The sequence below is a fragment of the Neolamprologus brichardi genome, chromosome 22 (assembly GCF_056152115.1).
Source record: "Neolamprologus brichardi isolate AB-2024 chromosome 22, ASM5615211v1, whole genome shotgun sequence".
Taxonomy (NCBI): Eukaryota; Metazoa; Chordata; class Actinopteri; order Cichliformes; family Cichlidae; genus Neolamprologus; species Neolamprologus brichardi.
In genome coordinates, this window is record NC_142124.1 from 5247010 (window position 1) to 5269189 (window position 22180).

Sequence of the window (22180 nt, forward strand, 5' to 3'; positions counted from 1 at the left end):
ATGGTTATTAATATTTTGAATTTTCTTTTCAGTTCTCTTTTTTCCAGCAACGTAATGTCTTCCAATGCATCTCTGTCCACCAAGGGCAATGATGACATCATCATTAGAAACATCAAGTATGTCCTCTACACAGTGACCGTTGTGCTCGGCATCACAGGAAACGCTGTGGTGATCTGGATGGCTGGAATCAAACTTAAGGTGAATATAGAGTGTTTTAAATATCTAATTTTGTTTGTCAGTAATATCTTCTGTGTCTCAGTGAAAACGCCAAAACGCGATAAATCCCCGTTAGTGACTTAACGTGGATCGGCCCGGGCGCTAACGCATTAGCGCGTTAATGCGTTGGCGCCAGGGCCGATCCACGTTAGCTCGCTAATGGGGATTTGCCGCGTTAAAGCAGTTATGATGTTAACGTTGTATTAATGAGATTAACACTGACAACACTACTTACATGTAAATGCAGAAACAAGAATATGTCAAACACTATACTCATGGAAACACACCCAGTGACAAGTTTATCAAACACTTAATAGAGTTGAAAACATCATATTTTTATGCTTAAAAAATGCTGTACAAAAAGTTTTAAAACTCTGTTAAAAAAAAGCAAGTAATAAGAATCCTGTAAGTCTTCACTGTGAATATCATGGCTAAGTACAGTACATCTAAGTTAAAACCCAGAATAAGGCCATATGTTCTTGAAAAAACAACATCATTAACATAAGTGGTTGCTAGTAACTCAGACTGAATAATGAATAGTATTGTGCAAAAGTCTTGAGTCAAACTTCATTTCTTTATGTACAGTATACAATACATCTGGAAAGTTTTTGCAGCCCTTCACTTGTTCCCTAATTGCCCATGTTTCAGCCTAATTACACAGTAGATTAAAGTAATTCTTCATGTCAAAATTCTAAACGAAAAACCCCATAATGACAAAAAGTTTGCTTGAAATTGCCAGGATCCTGGCACAAGCATTTATTTGGCTTAGCAGGCAAATTCCAGGCCTCAACTGCCAGTGTCCTGCATCTTTTAGATATTACGCTGTGTCCACACACATGAATCAAATGATTAGTTCATTACCAGGCCTCTGGAGAACTTCAAGACACGTTGAGGAGGTAATTTAGCCAATTAAATCAGCTGTGTTGGATCAAGGACACATCTAGAACCTGCAGCACACCTGCCCCTGAGGCCTGGAGTTGGACACCCCTGCTTTTGATAATGGCATGTGATGCTGTCTGACATCTTTTAGGCTACTTAACTTTGTCAGGTAGGTTCTATTTAAGGGATTTTATGCATGTTTTGCATGTCATTACCCTGCATGGACGTCTAAAACTAACACATGAGTTAGAGTAAGTTTTTATTGTGCTATGAAGTTCCTTTTATATCAGCAAGAGCAACCTAAGTTTATGTGCTCTGGGAACTGGGTTTGGGCTAAAACACACTGTTTTACAAAGTGACATAATTGCTAATTAACAATATTAGTTGACACTAGAGATGGCACGATACCACTTTTTTATGTCCGATACCGATATCATAAATTTGGATATCTGCCGATACCGATATGAATCCGATATAGTGTGTTTTTTAATCAATAAAACTGTTTTTTAATATCTTGCTTTTGTATAAGTTCATACTCAAGTTAAAAAACAACAACAACAACAACACTAAAGCTATTCTGTTATACCTGTATGTAAAAAAAAAAAAAAAAAAAAAAAAACACACTGCATCCAAAATATTTCATAGATCAGCAACACTGATCAATCTAATAAAGTTAAACCTACTCCATCCTCCCTATTCTGGTATTTTAAAGAGTACTTAGCAGAAATATTAAGCAACCTAACTAATAGGGTTGCAAACTCCCAGCAAAAGAAAATAGGGAACCACCCCCCCACCCTCTTCCTCATGATGCTTAATCAATGTAATCAACTTTAATTTGATGCAGGGTGAAAAGAAATTCACAGAAATAAATTATTTTTCAAGAATAATTAAATAGATTCAACATCTTTCTTCAACAGAATTGCAGACTGCATAGATGGTACTTTCCCAAAGGAAAAAGTACTATAGCTTACTAGGGTATATTAGACTTAACAGTTACTATATACAGTAATGGACTTCTATACATTTTACATCAGATTAAAACTTTGGGTGTAGGGGTCAGATAATTATTTATTAAAAGCTAGACATTTTAAATGAGAATAAGAAAAAAGTATATCTTTGTGACCCCTTTTCCCTGTTCATGCCCTATCGGCCCCCCTGGCTAAACTTTGCTAGATCCGCCCCTGCACAGTTACCAGCTGTCAGCTGCTTAGAAAAGGATCCTGGTGTAGAAAGTAATATTAAATAAATTCTAACAACAGCTGATCAAGTTTAAACGTGCTGCTGTTGTTCAGCCGCTGGTTTCCTCTTTCTGGTGCAAAGTGGGCCAAAAACAAAGAAGAGAGACGGACTCGCTACAGAAAAGCCGATCAGCTGATCATTAAGCAGTTTCACGATTGAAGTAGCAGCAGGAGAGAGAGAGAGAGAGAGAGAGAGAGGCAGTTGCTCTATATATCATTGTTAAGCTTAACGCGGGAATGCTTTACAAACATTCAGAGATGAACTTACACACTTGCTTTACTTCTATCTGAGATAACTTCCTCAGAGATGAAATGTTTGCTAGCAGGCTACAAATACACACAGCCGCTCTATCACGTGATGCACACTGCTCCGACGTGCTACGGTTATGAGCCGAGTTACGCCGTGTCGCAAGTTTTGTGAGGTGCTTTTTTGATATTTAATGGATCGGATTACATTTTTTATTTCTCTCCGATATCCGATCCAGTAATTTAGGTCAGTATCAGACCGATACCGATACGTAATATCGGATCGGTCCATCTCTACTTTGCACTAGGATGATGTTGGAGTAAATGTGCAGTCATATTCGTTGTGTTCCCACTAGTGCTGTCCGCTTTAATCTCGTTAAAATGACGTTAACGCCACAACACAGCAAATCTCCGTTAACGAGCTACCGCGGATCGCCCCGTGCGTGGGGCTGAACGGCCAACACGTTAACGAGCTAACTGCGCTAACACACTAGTTCCCACCAATGTAATTGAGCATTGCGTGGCACATCTAACATACTGTTTTACTTTAGTCCATGACGCGCTTACCTTCAGGGTCATACTTCACATGAAAACCAAAATAGTTCCAAACGCCAGATCTGAATGAGGGTGGGGAGGTTCAATTTGCCATGTTGCAAGGAGAGCTTAACTTCAGTCTAGCTAGCTTGCCCTGCGCTCAGTGAATCTGCGTTCAACTACTCCGCCTAGGCTGCACTGTCGAGCGCAGATCCACTGAGCACTCAACACAGATAGCATTTTTTTTAATGTTACATATCAGTGCATGAATGCAACCAGTATACTGATTACAAAATACTCAATGGCAGATTTATCATTCACCTCTTAGTGAAATATTTCCTTTTGCGTGCCAAAATGCAGAGGTGGCAAAAGAACATACATTCATCACTTAAGTAGAAGAACAAATATTTGAGTTTGTCTGAAAATCTTAATACTTTATTAAAGATAAGAAGCAAAAATATAACATGTGCATAAATATTTACAGCCTTTGAGGTCAGGTGCATCCTGTTTCCACTGATCAGCTGTCAGATTTAAGTCCCAGACTGACAGTGCATGTCAGAGCACAAACCAAGACAGGAAGTCCAGGGAATTATACCCGACCTGAAGTTTCCCAAAAGTATCTGAAGGAGTCTCAGACCATGAAACACAAAATGATCAGGTTCTCTGAAAAGAAAGATTGAATGCCAAGCCTCATGTCTGTAGTTAACCGGGCACTGCTCATCATGATGTACAGACACATCCTTGGTAATAACCTGCTCAACAGCGACTGGACCTCAGACACGAGTGAAAGGTCATCTTCCAAGAGAACAAGACCCTAAGCATACAGCCAAGATAACTAAGTGGCTTTGGTACCACTCTGTAAATGTCCTTGAGTGATTTCTTGATAAATGAACCCACTAACCCTTGGCTTAAATAACTCCAAATAACCCTCTTTTTTCTTCTCTTTTGTTAATGAACCCCTTCTGACATAGTTTCTAGTCATATCAGCATATAAGGAAATCCAGCTGTTAATAAACTTCTTATATCTATTGATTTGGTGTGATTAAACATATTTTTGACCAATTAAGACTTAATAAGTTAAAGCACTGATTATGACTGTAAACGTTGAAGCACAGTGTGGCTAAATTTAATAAGTACATCCTCACAGTGTTGGGAAGGTTACTTTTAACATGTATTCCACTACAGATTACAGAATACATGCCCCAAAATGTATTCTGTAACGTATTCCGTTACGTTACTCAATGAGAGTAACGTATTCTGAATACTTTGGATTACTTAATATATTATCATGCTGTTTACAACTACATGAATGTACTATTGCTGTGATTTATTACTGTTACTGAAGGTCCGCGGCTCCGAACCGTAGTAAAGGGACCTCTGACTAATACGGTGGGTTCTGTGTCGGGCTCGTAGCGAAAACTAGCTTTACTTTGTTGTCTGGGTCAACTTTGCTAGCGAGAGACAGAGAGAGGCGTTGAAAGGCTGCTCCAACGGAACTTATTGTTTTTGGAGGAAAACACGAACACGGTGTACAGTCGAGTCTTAATAGCTTACTTACAACTAGAGATGGACCGATCCGATATTACATATCGGTATCGGTCCGATACTGACCCAAATTACTGGATCGGATATCGGCGAGAAATAAAAAATGTAATCCGATCCATTAAATATCAAAAAAGCACCTCACAAAACTTGCTACACGGTGTAACTCGGCTCATAACCGTAGCACGTCGCAGCAGTATGCGTCACGTGATAGAGCCTCTGTGTGTATTTGTAGCCTTGCTAGCAAACCAGCATTTCATCTCCGAGGAAGTTTTCCCAGAGAGAAGTAAAGCAAGTGTGTAAGTTCATCTCTGAATGTTTGTAAAGCATTCCTACCTTAAGCTTAACAACAGATATATGGAGCGACTGCCTCTCTCTCTCTCCTGCTGCTACTTCAATCGTGAAACTGCTTAATGATCAGCTGATCGGCTTTTCTGTCGTGAGTCCGTCTCTCTTCTTAGTTTTTGGCCCACTTCTCACCAGAAAGAGGAAACCAGCGGCTGAACAACAGCAGCACTATTAAGCTTGATAAGCTGTTAGAATTTATTTAATATTACTTTCTACACAAGGATCTTTTTCTACGTAGCTGACGGCTGGTAACTGTGCAGGGGCGGATCTAGCAAAGTTTAGCCAGGGGGGCCGATAGGGCATGAACAGGGAAAAGGGGGCACAAAGACATACTTTTCTTTCTTGTTCTCATTTAAAATATCTAGCTTTTAATAAATAATTATCTGACTCTTACACCCAAAGTTTTAATCTGATGTAAAATATATAGAAGTCCATTACTGTATATAGTAACTGTTAAGTCTAATATACCCTAGTAAACTATACTACTTTTTCCTTTGGGAAGGTACCATCTGTGAATTCTGCAATTCTGTTGAAGAAAGATGTTGAATCTATTTAATTATTCTTGAAAAATAATTTCTTTCTGTGCATTTTTCCCCTGCATCAAATTAAATTTGATTACATCGATTAAGCATCATGAGCTGGAGGGTGGGGGGTGGTTCCCTATTTTTTTTTTTTTTGCTGGGAGTTTGCAACCCTATTAGTTAGGTTGCTTGATATTTCTGCTAAGTACTCTTTAAAATACCTGAATAGGGAGGATGGAGTAGGTTTACGTTTATTAGATTGATCAGTATTGCTGAACTATGAAATATTTTGTTGTATTTTTTACATACAGGTATAACAGAATAGCTTTAGTGTTGTTATTTATTTAAACTTGAGTATAAACTTATACAAAATCCAGCAAGATATTAAAAAAACATTTTATTGATTAAAAAACACACTATATCGGATTCATATCGGTATCGGCAGATATCCAAATTTAGGATATCGGTATCGGTATCGGACATAAAAAAGTGGTATCGTGCCATCTCTACTTACAACTGGGCTCGTCAGGCTCTCTTCTTGGCTGCAGTGGTTATTATTATATTTACATGCTTCCAGCTCCCGTTTTTGCTCGATGACAGCTCGTACTTTTCCTTTTTCTCCCTCCCTCGCTCACAGACACATAACGTGTATGGCAGTCCATTCTCCCTGCAGCACGGACTACACTGCCTATGATGCTACATTCTTTAGAGCTATACCTGTAGCATTCTGCCTATTAGCTTAGCACAACAACAACAGGTGCTCTCTCACCCAGGAAACACGCAGAGAGAGAGAGCGTCACCCTGTAACCATGGCAACCGTAACGCTGCCGCCTGGAACAACAGAACGTAGCTGTCAAACAAAACCCAAACAGTCCTGACCCGCCACAATATGAAACAGGGAAGTACCACCGTGTAATCCATTTATTTCAACAAAGTAACTGTATTCTAAATACCACCTTTTTAAACGGTAACTGTAACGGAATACAGTTACTCATATTTTGTATTTTAAATACATAACGACGGTACATGTATTCCGTTACTCCCCAACACTGCATCCTCACCTATCAGCCTTTGGCCTTATCAGCCCAATGAGTGATCATTATCAGTCGATATCTGTCTCACCTCTTCCTCCTACTGAGAGCTGGTCACCCTTTCAGAGGTAGTAATCGATGGTGTGTTTGCAAGTTAAAATAGGAACACAAATCCCCACTTGGAGGCTGGGCAGAGGTTTATTTCACTTAGCTGAATTGCTAATTCACTTAGCAATTGCCTTGTGATGCAATTTCTTCTCATGTATTTTTTCACATAAACACTAGATGTTTATTGATACTACTGATAATAACAACCTACTGAGTTTGATACAAGATTAAGATGAAGGCCAAATAGTGATATTTTAAAATTGCTAATATCACTGATAATATCACAATCTGGTGACTTGTTTCATATAAATACATTTTTTTCTTCCATTCTTCTCTTTTCCATCTCGTTTTATTTTCTCCTCCTTAAAGCTGAGTGTCACCAACGTGTGGCTGGTGAACCTGGCAATAGCAGACCTGATCTTCTGCTTCACACGGGTTTTCTCCCTCATTCAGATGCTCTTCTTCGACCACTGGCAGTTTGGCCTCTTTCTCTGCAAGTTCAATAGCTTCTTCAAATACACCAACACGTTCTGCTCTGTCTTCCTGCTGGCTGTGATCAGTCTGGATCGAGTGCTCTGCATCTGGCAGCCCGTCCTCACAAAGCGTCAACGCACCCTGTGGGCAGCGAGGGTGGTGGCAATCTGCGTCTGGATCGCAGCGATCCTCTTCAGCATTCCCTACTTCATCCATCGCCAAATGTACATGGACAACAACAACCTGACTAAATGTTCTGTGGACCCGAAAGAGAAGGCAGAGGGGTACAACAGCACCAAAGCTGCTCTCTACTCCATCCGCTTCCTGTGTGGCTTCATGTTTCCCTTCACAATCATTCTGATCTGCTACACCTTGGCTGGGGTGGGAATCCGACGCACCCGCCTGTCAGGAAAGTCCCGCCCTCTGCGTATACTAGCCTGTTTGGTGATTGCCTTTTTCCTGTGCTGGGCACCTTACCACTGCCTCTTACTGGTGAAGATGGTGGACAATGAAAATGCAGTAGTGAAAATCTGGTACCCTGTAGCAAAGGGTGTTGCTTACTTTAACAGCTGTGTGAACCCGCTATTGTACTTCTGCATGGGGCTAAAAGCGAGAAAGGGTTTCAAGCAGAGTGTAATGAAAGTTTATAAAAGAGCTCTGACAGATGAAATGGATGGTCAGATGACTCAGTCCACTGATCGCTCTTTGGATTAAAGCTCTGGTTTGAAACACAACACTGTTTTAGTGGCAGGAATAAGTGGGTGTAGCTAAAGTTTAAGTTTCCCCCCAATGATCCTAAAGCTAAAAAAATGCATATCTTTATATAAACCATTAGTATAGCAGTGAAATGGCAATAGCATTTTAAAGTAGTTAAAGTCGTTATTATAATGTAACTTGTAATCTGTAGCTTTTCATTGCAGTTTATGTGCAGCAAGAATTGGTATGACTGTGAAAAGGTGTTTTCTTTCATTCTGTGCTCAGTGAAGAAAATATATATTTGGCACACTGGAGTGAAACACTGTTTTGTGACCCTTCTTCTAGAGGTGTCTGCAGCTCCAGGGGGATTGCTCCGGGTTTCTCTTGTTTTAAAAGCTAGAGGCTTTAATTGTCATTTTATTTTGTTTCTGTGACTCTTTAAAAGCCATTTAGCATCAGAGCACTTTCACTGAACAGTGCAAAGCTAAATCTCATCACTGTATAACTTGTTTCTATCTCTCTCTCTCTCTGTATGTATGTATGTATGTATGTATGTATGTATGTATGTATGTATATATATATATATATATATATATATATATATATATATATATATATATATATATATATATATATATATAATGATTGAAATTGTTTTTAAAATAATGTTAATGGTTGAGTAAATAACAACATTTAACACTTATACCTATTAAATAAAATTATTTTATGTGAAATAGATTCAATCACCAGTTTGTACTTGATGTTATATACACTATAATGTACTGTAACTGAAATAACGATTTTCTCAATGATTTAAAAAAGAGAGAAAAGCTAAATCTAGTTATTTTATATGTTGAAATATCATTTTAATGCTGAATGTCTCTTAAATATACAAGTTTTTTGGTGTTTTTGCAAAGATACACATCACATTAGAATTGAATGATGGAATGTGTAAACTCATTAACTACTTACAAAAATTTTGGACTTTTAATGGGTGGTATTGTGTCATTGTGTCTAACAATATTTTCACGGACCGGCATTTAAGGTGTTGCAGATACATACAACAAAATAAAACCAGTACCAGTACCAAAAAAATTAGATTTATTTATAACACATGGGATAAAACCCAGGGACACAGAGTTAACGCTAAAACCATTTAAAAGAAAAAATAATGTCAAAAACCAATAAAAACTCTGAAAACCATAAATCCCACAGCCGAGCCTCAACTCTCACGGCCTGGTACCAAACAACTCATGGACCGATACCGGTATAAGCTGGATACCATGAAATGCAGCTTATAGCAGTGCAATCAATGCAATTTAAACTAGATTATTTGTATTACAACTATAATACAAATGTATTTTTAAATTAATTTCCATTACTTTTGTTTTTCTGGTGCTCCATCTATTTGAATATTATTATTTTTTAAACCTTCACAGTCTTTCAAAGCAGACAGAACACACAGTCTGAGGCCAGGCCGAGCAGTGACACACATCATTGTAAGCAGATAACTTCCATTGAGATCTGTTTCGGCAATTATCCTCCCGGACACTCTGTAAGGCTGGACCCACCCAACATCAGAAAGACAGCTTTGTCTTCAGGCCACAGCACATAGCAGACTCTGGTTAATACCACCACACCATGATTATCTCTTCATCATGGCACCCGTGTATAACAAGGGCCAAAATGTGATGGACAGACAGCGAGGTCAGAGCATCTTCAAAATCACAGCTCTTGTGGGATGTTCTGGTCTGCAATGGTCAGTATCTATCAAACGTGGAAGAAACAGAAGGGACAGTGATGATAGGGTCATATGGTGGTCAAGGGTCATGTAAATGGGGAGCAAAGACTCCGCAGTTTGTTGTGAATGGGGCACTGCATAGCCACAGACCTGTCAAGATGCCCATGGTGACCCATGCAACTGAAAGCACCAACAATGGGAATGAATATCAGAACTGGCACCAACACAGCATCATGCAGTATCATACATAATGTTAAACCTGATTGGTCTTTTTATTTATCTATTTATTTTAAAGAGTACATAAGTAGTATTCAGATGTTTAAAATGTTACACAGACAGGCTGATTCTTGGAACACTAAAGATCAGGACTCAACATTTCAGGAGACAAGATGAAGTATTTTCCAAAGTACTATGTACAGCACTTTGGTATTGTGATTGATTGATTGATTGATTGATTGATTTTTATAAAATAGCCAGTGACAAGGAAAAAGTTGGGGGAAGTAAAATGGACCATTTATACTTTGAACGGGGTGAAGGAGGACAAACAAGAACAGCCAATGTAAATGCAAACTTTCAAATCAGACATGAGAACATTCTAAAATTGTTGCAAAAAGAACAATAGTAAATTCCAAGGAAAAATACTATTAACTAGTGATGTGATGCACTGTGCCAGGATTTAATCCAGGAAATCCTTTATCAAGGATCATAGCTAGGTTTAAGGGTGAGTGACATCAGTCGTGATGTGTGAAGCCTCACTGTTTCAGAATGTTGTTTGAGTGTTGATGTGATTCACGAATATTAATAAGCACCATGGATTACCCCCCAAAATTGCATGTTAGTGTTCATGTTGGAGTTTTCCCAGTGACATGAGGAGGTTGTTTTCATGGAGCCGGCTGAAAGGAGAAGCATTTTCCCCTGTGTGGCAACACTTTGAGCTATTACACGTAATATTCCTGTAAATAATGACACATGTTACTGTAGTTTTAGTCAAAGTCAACGCCAGCTTTGTTGTCAAAGACCAGTCATACACAGGAAATTGAAATTGCAATACTCCCACAAACACAAACACGTCATGATTATTCCCATGATGACACTGTAAGAAAGCCAAGAGGCTGTAAGAAGTAGTTGAAAGATTTTGACCAGCAGGGGGGGTCTGTGTACACATGAAGCTTTTGGAAATGAACCTATTGCTAACCAGTTGGATGGAAAGCTTCAAGGCCATCACTACCATATCTATACTTACCAAACATACTTGAGCTTTGATCTGTCATATCTAGTCCAAAAATCATCAGACACACTGACTACTAAAAAAAACCCTAAATGGCAGCTTGTATGCCTGTGTGTGTGAGTGTGTGTTCGTGACAGCAGCAGTACATTTTAAAATAAACACAAAACACAGATTTAATTAAGTAATTAGTTAAATGTGTCAACTAATTAAAACTGGAAATAGGAATAACTTCTAAAACTTCTAAAATGTTAATGTTAATGTAAAATGAAATAAAATGAATTGACATTTAAATAATGATAGATATATTTGATTATTAATTCATTACAATTTTATTTAATTAATGACACTTTTAATTAATTATTTAATTAACTCATTTTGGCTCTCGGGACATTTCATACATGCTCACCATGGCGTGGAGGTTACAAATTTAATGTTGTTTGCCATTTCCTCAGATATCTCTGACAAACATGCATCCATGAGTCACACGGTGATGGAGATGGAGGAAGAAACTGCATTAACAGCTTCGGAGAGGAAGACTTTTTTTTTTGGCCTTTTTCCTTCAAAGTAAATATTTAAATCTATATTAGTGATGTCTGTATGGACATAGATGTAAACTTTATTTTGAGTGGTTGGACATACAACCACAAGGTGGTGGGGTTTTCTTCTTTTTGCTGTGTGTGGCTAAAGAAACTGTACCGTCCCTGCACTTCCACGTTTATTTGCATTTTGACTCCAGTAGCCTTACGTCTCTAAACAGCAGAAAAAACCTTTCTGATCATTGGGGATCTTTTCTTTTGAAGTGCTACTGTATTTCTTTCTACTGGTAAGACTTCAGTTTTCAATTTACGACATAACACTGCCCTGAACACTAACTAACTTCTAGCTTCTTTAGCTTTGTGAAGGTTTCTACCACCACAGTTCATTTTGATGTGATCATGAATGATCTTTTAATTTTCATTATAGACTCTTTTTTCATAATTAGCAAAAGAATGGTTAAACAATTATTTACTTTTTTAAAATATCACAGCCAGAGCTTTTTTTTTTTTTATCTCGAAATCACTTCCAAGTATGTGTGTGTGGTGCTTAAAATCATATCATGTTATATGTTATATTATATGGGGAGTAACACAAAGAATGTTATCATTTTCATATTGAGCCAAGGTGTGTACATCTTAAAATTAATAATAGTAATAAAACAAAAAAACTAATCTTAATACCTCGCCGTGTATGGTTAATTACATTTTTATGTAAGCAAGTGTTTGAAAAATAATCCTGAATTGATTTCTACATCAACAGGAACAAATGGATTAGGATCAGACTTATAACATTTCTGGTCAACAGCTTGACATTATTATCACTTTTCAAGTGTTAGACATGTATAATGAGTATCATCTGCATAGAAGCAATTTGATTACTCTGTAGAAATGTAGACTAGTACCATGCATCCGGGAAGTATTGATGGCACTTCATTTGTTCCACATTTTGTCATGTTTCAGCCTTATTCCAAAATCTACAAAAATAGAAAATTGCACCTCAAAATTTTACACACAATACCATCTAATGACTAAGTAAAACCTGTTTGCTCAAATTCTCGTGAACTTGTTAAAACTATAACATAACAAGGTGTAGTAGGTGTAAGTAGACTGCGGAGTCCTGGCCTGATGAATTAGCTCTTCTGTGTTGTGCCATCTGCTTCGCCACAGGTTGTTTGGTTTCCTCGATATATAAACCATGGCCATCCTCCTGGCACAACAGCGTACACTATATTATTCTGTTTGTGTCGGAGGACCCGATTCGTGGGGTGGACCAGTTTTTCCAAAAACTGTGTCTGCGCGGCTTTTAAACCCCAAAACACGCTGTGCCAAAAATTTTCCACCCCAAGGATTAATGATCAAGGAACTGATCTCACAGCCCATTGATCATATAGTGGGCTGGTTTCAGTTATTGTGCAAATCTACTGTTTATAAGGTTGAGGAAATCTGCAGTCAGCTGAGACTGAAGAAGTCACTTGGATGAGTGACGAAACGTTTCTCCCACTGAAAACTCTACGTCCAGATGAACAGAATCAATTTTTTTGGACCCAAATTACTAAAATATAGATATTTTAGATATGAGAATTGATTCATAAAACATCTGGCATTGGAGAAGTCGATATTTTACTATTAGTCCGCACACCACTAATGTTTAGCAGAGTAGTCATTTGAATCCACACTGCACTGGTGCAGAGAGAAGTCAGCTTCTAAAAGATTATTAGAGGGGATTTCTTAGTTGTAGCTTTCTGTGCTAGAAGGAAGAACTTACACCCACATTGATAATGAGCAAATGCGATGGGTTATTAGCATATAAGTGCATATTTATATGATTTGTTTGACATTTCAAGACAAGAAAATAAATATGTAAATATAAATAATCACACTTGGGATCTTGTTCTAAAGTATGGCATAGAAACTGAACATTTAACAATAAAATAAAAACCCTTCAATGACATATTCCCCTATAATATAGCTCAGGTACCTAAGCTTACCCACAAAGGTCTATTATCTTATTAATACTGTTGAATCGTGACATCACTATCCTCGATAGTGTGTCTTCTCTAAAAAGGACAGTCTCAGATAAACAGATAAGCTGGAAAGGAAATGATGTGTCACTTATTTAGAAGAATGTTATTTAACCTGGAAAAAGACTATTCAAAAAGCCCCCTCTAACAGGATATATTACTCATCATCAAGTAAAGAAAATAAGAACAACCTTAGGTTTCTTTTCAACGCTGTAGCCAGGCTGACACAGAGTCAGAGCTCTGCTGAGCCATCAGAGCTCAACTGTAACTACTAATAACTTCATGATTCCCATCACAAAAAACTCACTGGAGAAAAAATTATATTTAGAATAACCATCTCACAGACATATCATTTTGTACAGCTATTTTCAATACTATTTACATGCTCACTCTGAAAAATCATAGATTTTAGTTAAGTTCAATATTTATTTCCTCCAAGCCATCAATGTGTCTGTAAGACCCCGTTTCTAAAATACTGTTCAAGAAAGTCCTACCATTGATGTTTTGATCATAGATATGAGAAATCTATCTATATTAATGAGCTATGCACCAAAGGCATTCAAGGTATCAGTAATTAAACCGATATGTAAAAAGCCATTAGTTGGCCCATCTGTCTTTGCTTATTATAAACCAATCTCCAACCTTCCTTTTATCTAAAAAAAATCTTGAAAAAATAGTTGTAAAAAAGCTAATTGAGGGGTCTTTGATGATAATACTGGCTTTCTGCTGAAGTCTGCCAGTAAAAATGTCTCTGAGGGGTGTTGGTTAAATGCCAATTGCACCAGTAGGCTAGAAGGCTCTCAATGGTGGAGCCGTAGAAGTTAAATAGCAGTTTCTGGGGTAATTGGGCTTGATGCAGCTTCCTGAGGGAGTACATCCTTTATTGTGCTTTCCCTACCTTGTGAGAAATGTTTGTGGACCACGTAAGGCTGGTCGAGATGTGAAGGCCGAGGAACTTAAAGCTTTCTACGCTTTCTACTTCCTCTCCATCGATGTAGAGGGTGGAGTGCTCCCATTGCATTGTTCTCCTGAAGTCATTGACCACCTCCTTTGTCTTGGCTGTGTTCAGATTAGAGATGGCATGATACCACTTTTTTATGTCCGATACCGATAGCATAAATTTGGATATCTGCCGATACCGATATGAATCCGATATAGTGTGTTTTAATCAATAAAACTGTTTTTTTTATATATTGCTGCATTTTGTATAAGTTTATACTTAAGTTTAAATAAATAACAACACTAAAGCTATTCTGTTATACCTGTATGTAAAAAATACACTGCGCCCAAAATATTTCATAGTTCAGCAACTGATCAATCTAATAAACTTAAACCTGCTCCATCCTCCCTATTCTGGTATTTTAAAGAGTACTTAGCAGAAATATTAAGCAACCAAACTAACAGGGTTGCAAATTCCCAGCAAAAAAAAAAAAAAATAGGGAACCACCCCCCACCTCATGATGCTTAATCGATGTAATCAAATTTAATTTGATGCAGGGGGGAAAATGCACAGAAATAAATTATTTTTCAAGAATAATTAAATAGATTCAACATCTTTCTTCAACAAAATTGCAGACTGCACAGATGGTACCTTCCCAAAGGAAAAAGTACTATAGCTTACTAGGGTATATTAGAATTAACAGTTACTATATACAGTAATGGACTTATATACATATTTTACATCAGATTAAAACTTTGGGTGTAAGAGTCAGATAATTATTTATTAAAAGCTAGACATTTTAAATGAGAATAAGAAAGAAAAGTATGTCTTTGTGCCCCCTTTTCCCTGTTCATGCCCTATCGGCCCCCCTGGCTAAACTTTGTTAGATCCGCCCCTGCACAGTTACGTCAGCTACGTAGAAAAAGATCCTGCTGTAGAAAGTAATATTAAATAAATTCTAACAACAGCTTATCAAGCTTAAACGTGCTGCTGTTGTTCAGCCGCTGGTTTCCTCTTTCTGGTGCAAAGTGGACCAAAAACAAACAAGAGAGATGGACTCGCGACAGAAATGCCGATCAGCTGATCATTGATCAGTTTCACGTTTGAAGTGGGAGCAGGAGAGAGAGAGAGAGAGAGAGAGAGAGGCAGTCGCTCCATATATCGGTTGTTAAGCTTAACGTGGGAATGCTTTACAGACATTCAGAGATGAACTTACACACTTGCTTTACTTCTCTCTGGGAAAACTTCATCGGAGATGAAATGCTGGTTTGGTAGCTAGGCTCCAAATACACACAGCCGCTCTATCACGTGACCACACTGCTGCAACTGCTAAGGTTATGAGCCGAGTTACGCCGTGTCGCAAGTTTTGTGAGGTGCTTTTTTGATATTTAATGGATCGGATTACATTTTTTATTTCTCGCCGATATCCGATCCAGGAATTTGGGTCAGTATTGGACCGATACCGATACGTAATATCGGATCGGTCCATCTCTAGTTCAGATGCAGGTTGTTGTCTTCACACCATTGCTTCAGATGCTGAATCTCCTCTCTGTAGGCTGAATCATTCCTGTTGTCGATCAGTCCTATGATGGTGGTGTTGTCAGCAAACGTTATAATAGTGTTACTAGTGCGGATTACACAACAGTCATGGGTGAAAAGTGAGCATAAAAAAGGGCTGAGGACACACCCCTGTGGGATGTTCAGAAAGAGGGTGGAAGAAGTGTGCTCTCCCATCCTGACCTTCTGGGTCTGTTGCTCGGGAAGTCCAATATCCAGGTGCACAGTGAGCTGCTAAGTCCTAAGTTGATTACTGCCAAATGACAACAACTGCCAACAAGGGACTTTATATGTAAGGTGATGAACCTACAATAATACAGAGAAAACCAAAAATTGGAAAAACTCCCTTTTAACAGGGAGAAACCTCAGCACCACCAGGCTCATGGACGGGAGTCAGTTCTGACAAACTGGGATTGAGGGAAAGATTGTAGGACAAAAGAAACACTATGAGAGAGACAGAGGTGAAAAATAATAAATAATTAAATGCAAAGTGGTGCAAAAACACATTGACTGAACAAAAAAACATTTCACACTTATCCATGTTTTATGCTGAACATTGTGAGGAGGACCCAAATGCACAACATGAAGGCAGCTGATGTGAGGCAAAAATCCTTTATTCTGACTTTAACAACATAAATTCATAACGACTTCTGATTGTACAACTTGTATTTGGGATTCCCTAAAATTATCTCTGTAAAAAGAATCTTCTGCAGTTTTCCCCTTCTTTTAGGTTTTAGACAATTTCATTTTAAAATAGTGTTAGGGAGTATGATAACTAGGGGTGGGTTTTTATAATCGATTTATCGATTAAAATCGATTCTGGCTTGGATAACGTAAAATCAATTCATTAAAATCCTGAATCGATTTTTTAATATAAATTTATTTTGCAAGAAATGCCAGAATCTCTGGTGAAATCTCACAAAATTTCAACAACCACCAAACAGCTAAGACAGTAAATGCGAGCAGGAACACGGATTCTGCACAAAGACTTAAACACACAGCGCGGACCCGCCAATCAGAATCAGTTAGATGTCGCCTTTCTCACAGTCGGGGCTGAAAGCCCACAGCTCGCTGATTCTGATCTGTCGGCAGGTCCGCGCTTTGTGTTCACGTCCTTTATGCGCCGATTCTAAAGCTGTTAGTTTGATGTCTCTCCAAACAATATTGACCGAACCAGCAGCAAAAGAAGATCCAAACTACGCTTCACATAAACATCGTCATGTATTCACTCTGACTTTTACTGTTTTGCTTTGACCATGATGCACAGCTCTCTCTCTCTCTCTCTCTCTCTCTCTCTCTGTACTGTTTTCTGCATTATTTGCTTGCTTGTTACGCACAAGTCTACCGTAGTTTACAGCGCTGTCGGCCGACGTTTTTTTTCTTTTTCGTTTTATATACTTCCGAAAAGAAAACCTAATTTCTGCTGTTCAATACTGAACAAATTTAAACTTTTTAAAATTATGCAAAATGCAAAACGCTTAGCCCTGTCTCTAATAAAATTGCAGTAACTTCAGAGGTGATGTTCATGTGTTGATTAATGGTTTTCTTTTGTTTTTGATGTACTGCAGAATATTTGTATAAAATCGCAGGCCAGGAAAATCACCTTCATGTTTTTCTGTGCTTTATCTTCAGCTACTTTGACGCAAAGGCATCTGCTGTGACGCTCACACCTTTGATAAAATCTTGCATGTGTCAGCTTCCTTTTTATAGCTACAAAAATATGTAAATGTACTGATCTGAATTATAATATATCTGACTGTCAAAATTTCCCAGATTCAAATCGAATTGAATTAAATCGAATGGTGGATCGAATCGATTCGGGACCTTGTGAATCGGAATTGAATCGATTCTAGAAATCAGTGACGATACCCAGCCCTAATGATAACGTAGAGCAACATGTGATATAATCTTACATTTTCTTACTCACAGTCTGTTAGGTTAGGAGTTACATGATAGCGTACAATTCTTCTGTTCTCTCTTTCCCAGACAAAAAATGTTTCCCAATGCCTCTCTGCTCACCCTGGGACTCAAGCCTTCTGAGGAGGCCCAAGCAACTGCGGTGGATATTGATGCCATAATGAAAAAATTCAGCAGCATCCTGTACACACTGACCGTTGTACTCGGCATCACGGGGAACTCTGTGGTGATCTGGGTGGCTGGATTCAAACTTAAGGTAGATATATTGCATAATCAGTTTCAAATACCTTCTGAGTCTGAAATGTTTCTGTACAATATTTTATAACACCCTAAAAGGCCGCTTCCTTGAACAGGAAATATACTTTCACAACATCTACCCAGGAAAGCCACAATCGGTGAAAAAAACAAAAATCTAAAATCAATGGGTACATAACTTGTAAGGCTTGAATGTTTATCAAATGTCACTGAGCTTAAAATAAAATAAAAATTCTGAACTTTTCAGGAAGGAAATCAAACTCTTGACAGACTTCTTGGATGGTATAGTAAGATTTGATAATAGCTTTGGGAAAGTAAATTAATTAGTTACAAGACTGATGAATGAAAACTGATAGAATGTTATCAGCCAATTGAATGGCCATGATCGCTTAAAATCTGTGATAAATATACAATATTATACTACCTCCAGACTTATTCATGTACTTCTGATTGCCTCACAAGTACAGTTAAATCAGCAGATAACAAGACTGCCTATAGGGATAAAGTGCTGACTTCATCTAACACTAAATATCAAGAAGACAAAAAGCTTATCATAGATTTCAGACATCATCAGAGGAAGCCCCAGCCACTAAAAGTAGCAGGAGAGGAAGTGTTGGGAGTTTACAGCTTTAGGTTTCTAAATGTGTCTAGGTCCGTGATGATCTTAAATAGACTGTTAACTGAGTGGCACTAGTAAAAAAAAGATTCAACTGAGACTTTACTTTCTCAGATCACTAAGCAAAGTCTGCCTTTTCCCAAAACTAAGTCTTTTAAGCACTCTTCAGTAGCAAACATTCGATTATACTGGATAAGAGCTTGATATGGAAACTATACAACAGCAGACAAAACAGCCTTCAAAGAGAAAAACAAAAAAAACTGCAAAAAAAGAAAGAAATCATTGGATTACTTTACAGCAGGGCCTGCAGTAAGATTACCCATCACATTCATCATCTGTTCTCTGTATTGCCACCTGGAAGTCATTATAGGACTTTAAAGACCTGCAAAATCCTTATTATTTTTTTTATTCAACGACCATAACTGACCTTAATTTTCTCTTTATAGTAGCATTTCAATATCGCTCAATCACAATTCGTATTTTGTATATATTTGACAATATAACAGGTTTGCTAGCTTACAGTGAAATTTACCATCTAATTAATGTCTTTCCCTTTCTTCCTCTTTTTTGTCCATCTTGTTTTATTTTCGTCCTGCTTAGCTGACAGTCACCAGAGTGTGGCTGGTGAACCTGGCGATAGCAGACCTGATCTTCTGCTTCACACGGGTTTTCTCCCTCGCTCAGATGCTCTTCTTTGACCACTGGCCTTTTGGCCTCTTCCTCTGCAAGTTCTATGGCTTCTTCAAATACACCAACAAGTTCTGCTCTGTCTTCCTGCTGGCTGTGATCAGTCTGGATCGAGTGCTCTGCATCTGGCAGCCCGTCCTCACAAAGCGGCGACGCACCCTGTGGACAGCGAGGGTGGTGGCGGTCTGCGTCTGGATCGTGGTGATCCTTTTCAGCATTCCCTATGTCATTAATTGTCAAATGTACATGGACAACAAAAACTTGAGTTTGTGTTCTGTGGACCCAATAGAGAATCCAGAGGGGTACAGCAGCACCAAAGTAGCTCTCTACTCCATCCGCTTCCTGTGCGGCTTCATATTTCCCTTCATAGTGATTCTCGTCTGTTACATCCTGGCTGGAGTAGGTATCCGACGCACCCGCCTGTCAGGGAAGTCCCGCCCCTTGCGTATCATAGCATGTTTGGTCATTGCCTTTTTCCTGTGCTGGGCGCCATACCACTGCCTCTTACTGGTGAAGATGGTGGACAATGAAAATGCAGTGGTGAAAACCTGGTACCCTGTAGCAAAGGGTGTTGCCTACTTTAACAGCTGTGTGAACCCACTGTTGTATTTTTGCATGGGACTAAAAATGAATGAGGGATTTAAACAGAGTGTGACGAGAGTTTATAGAAGAGCTTTGGCAGATGAAATGGAAGGCCAGACTGCTCAGGCCACTGATTACTCTTAGGATTTAAGCTGTAAGATGGAACACATTAATTTTGTGGGGGCAAAAAAGAGAGAGTGGGTGTGGTTTCTGCCACTGACGCTCAGAAAATACATTTCAGTATTTGATAGTATTTATTCAACCTCAACAAAACAGGCTTGTGAGGTTCCACCTAACCTTCCTTTTCTGTGCTTTTAGTTAGCCAAGGGTGACATTAATAAATTCTGACATCCCTACAGTAAATCAAGATGTATTTCATCATGATATATTATATATAGTACATAGTATATTCAGTCTTCACTACTCAAAAAACTTTAATCATAGCTAGCATCGGGTCAGTTTAGGGATATTGATCTGTTCAGTTAAGTAGCAGAAGTGATTGTTAATCAGTTTCAGCTGCTTTAGTGATAATAAAATTAACAGCAGGTGCACTACAGTGGCATCAATTAGACAACTTCCAAAGCTGGAATGATTTTGCAGGTGGGGGCCACTGACACTTTTCACTTCTTAATCTTTTTCTGACAGTTTTTTACTAGTTTTGCACTTAGCTAGTGTCTGTGTCACTAATGGTAGACCTGGGGTCGATACCAGAATTGATGGGTCCACCAACTGGCTCCCTGTCCTTTTCATGGATGAAAGCAGGTTTACCCTGAGCAGATACAACAGACATGAAAGGGTTGGAGAAGCTATGGAGAACATTCAGTATGATTGGTTTGGTGGTGGGTCCATGATGGTTTGGGGAGGCATACCCATAGAGGAATGCACAGCACTCCACAGGGTAGGCAGCAACACCCGGACTGTCATTAGGTATCGGGCTGAAATCCATGGAGCCTTTGTCAGACCCTACACAGATGCAGTAGGTCCTGGATTCCTCCCAGTGAACAAGGCCCCTCATGTTGCGAGAGTATGCAGGGAGTTCCCGAAGAATATAAGAATTGATACCGTTGAGATGTTTTGAAAGTGTTCCTTTAAATGTTTTGAAGAGCGTATGTCATGATACTATACCCATGGACTGACATATCAAATTTAACTGGACAGGTTAATGTCAAAAAGTAACAAATCCAGATAACTGAGAAAAATGACTCAGTGGTCACAGCATGTCAGCATCTGCCTGTCATTTGGCACGCCCCTAAATGTAAGTGTCAGTGTAGTTTAGATGAGTGAGTTATAGGGGAAACAAATCCACTTTTTGCAGTTATTATGATCATTAAAAATGGCTTAAGTAAACACAACTTTTTTTTTAAATACCAGGCTGTAAATATGTTTTATTAAAAGCAAACAACAACAGCAGCCTGACAGGAAATAGTAGGTTTTACTCTGTTAAGGAGGGTTTTTTTTTCTTTATATAGCTTTATATTTATAGCAGTAGGACGATAAGATCTGAGATCTAATTCCGCCAACCACTAGATGTTTTAAATTTAGCAGAAGGCTGTCATAAAACTTGCTGTTGCAACCTTTCGATCCAATAAATAACAACATACTGTGAACATATATACATTATTTTCCATGGTGTCATCTAGACACAATTTTCATATAGAAATTAACTCTTTATAATAATTTTCATCAGGAAACTGCTGTAGTTGCATCAAATAATTATGAAAATGTCTTTGCCTACAACTTAATTGCTGGATATCAAATATGTACTGAATGAATAACTAAACAACGATGGTGAGTTTGCATATACTTTGTGAATATTTGCATCAGTTCCTCCTTTAGGTGGCGCTCTCACTTGGTGTTGGCTCTCTCTGCAGTATAGTATCACTTCCTGTTACAACCAATGACTGCAGAAAACATGGACGACCTGACAGCTCCCCAAAAATGAAGCCAGAACGTCTCTGACGCCCCCTGGTGTCTGGCTGCAGTATAGGTCATAAACCCTGCCTCCTCCATGTTAGCACATTTTTTTCTTTTTAAATTAACTTTATTTGTGAACAATAATATAAAAATATGAGACCATATTAGTTATCCATGCATATAAATATATACGGTTGAGCATTACAACAACAGAAAAAGAGAGATTTAAAAAAGCAAGAGGAATAACAAAAGAGTGAAAGAAAAAAAAAGTCTTAGGAATTCATTAGTTGGCTAAATCTTAACCTCCATGGCCTCAAATTCTTTTAGAGTATAATTTCTTTTAACTGGGTTGG

General features: G+C 38.3%; 2 protein-coding genes across 2 annotated transcripts; both read left to right on the forward strand.

The window, feature by feature from the left end:
- Positions 1-7983, forward strand: LOC148096623 (N-formyl peptide receptor 1-like). Its single transcript, XM_087835406.1, has 2 exons — positions 1-198; positions 7033-7983. The coding sequence occupies exons 1-2, from the start codon at positions 1-3 to the stop codon at positions 7849-7851; spliced, it is 1017 nt and encodes a 338-aa protein (XP_087691532.1). The 3' UTR covers positions 7852-7983.
- Positions 7984-11334: 3351 nt separating this feature from the next.
- LOC102790216 (N-formyl peptide receptor 1-like) lies at positions 11335-20057 on the forward strand. Its single transcript, XM_035913610.2, has 3 exons — positions 11335-11366; positions 17843-18029; positions 19245-20057. The coding sequence occupies exons 2-3, from the start codon at positions 17850-17852 to the stop codon at positions 20055-20057; spliced, it is 993 nt and encodes a 330-aa protein (XP_035769503.2). The 5' UTR covers positions 11335-11366; positions 17843-17849.
- Positions 20058-22180: the final 2123 nt, after the last annotated feature.

What these genes read in the sequence shown, in the direction of transcription:
- LOC148096623 (XM_087835406.1), top strand. Translation starts at nt 1, where the DNA reads ATGGTTATTAATATTTTGAATTTTCTTTTCAGTTCTCTTTTTTCCAGC. An exon ending in TGGCTGGAATCAAACTTAAG is followed by an intron (nt 199 to 7,032) that starts GTGAATATAGAG and finishes TCCTCCTTAAAG; the next exon opens with CTGAGTGTCACCAACGTGTG.
- LOC102790216 (XM_035913610.2), top strand. Translation starts at nt 17,850, where the DNA reads ATGTTTCCCAATGCCTCTCTGCTCACCCTGGGACTCAAGCCTTCTGAG. An exon ending in TGGCTGGATTCAAACTTAAG is followed by an intron (nt 18,030 to 19,244) that starts GTAGATATATTG and finishes CGTCCTGCTTAG; the next exon opens with CTGACAGTCACCAGAGTGTG.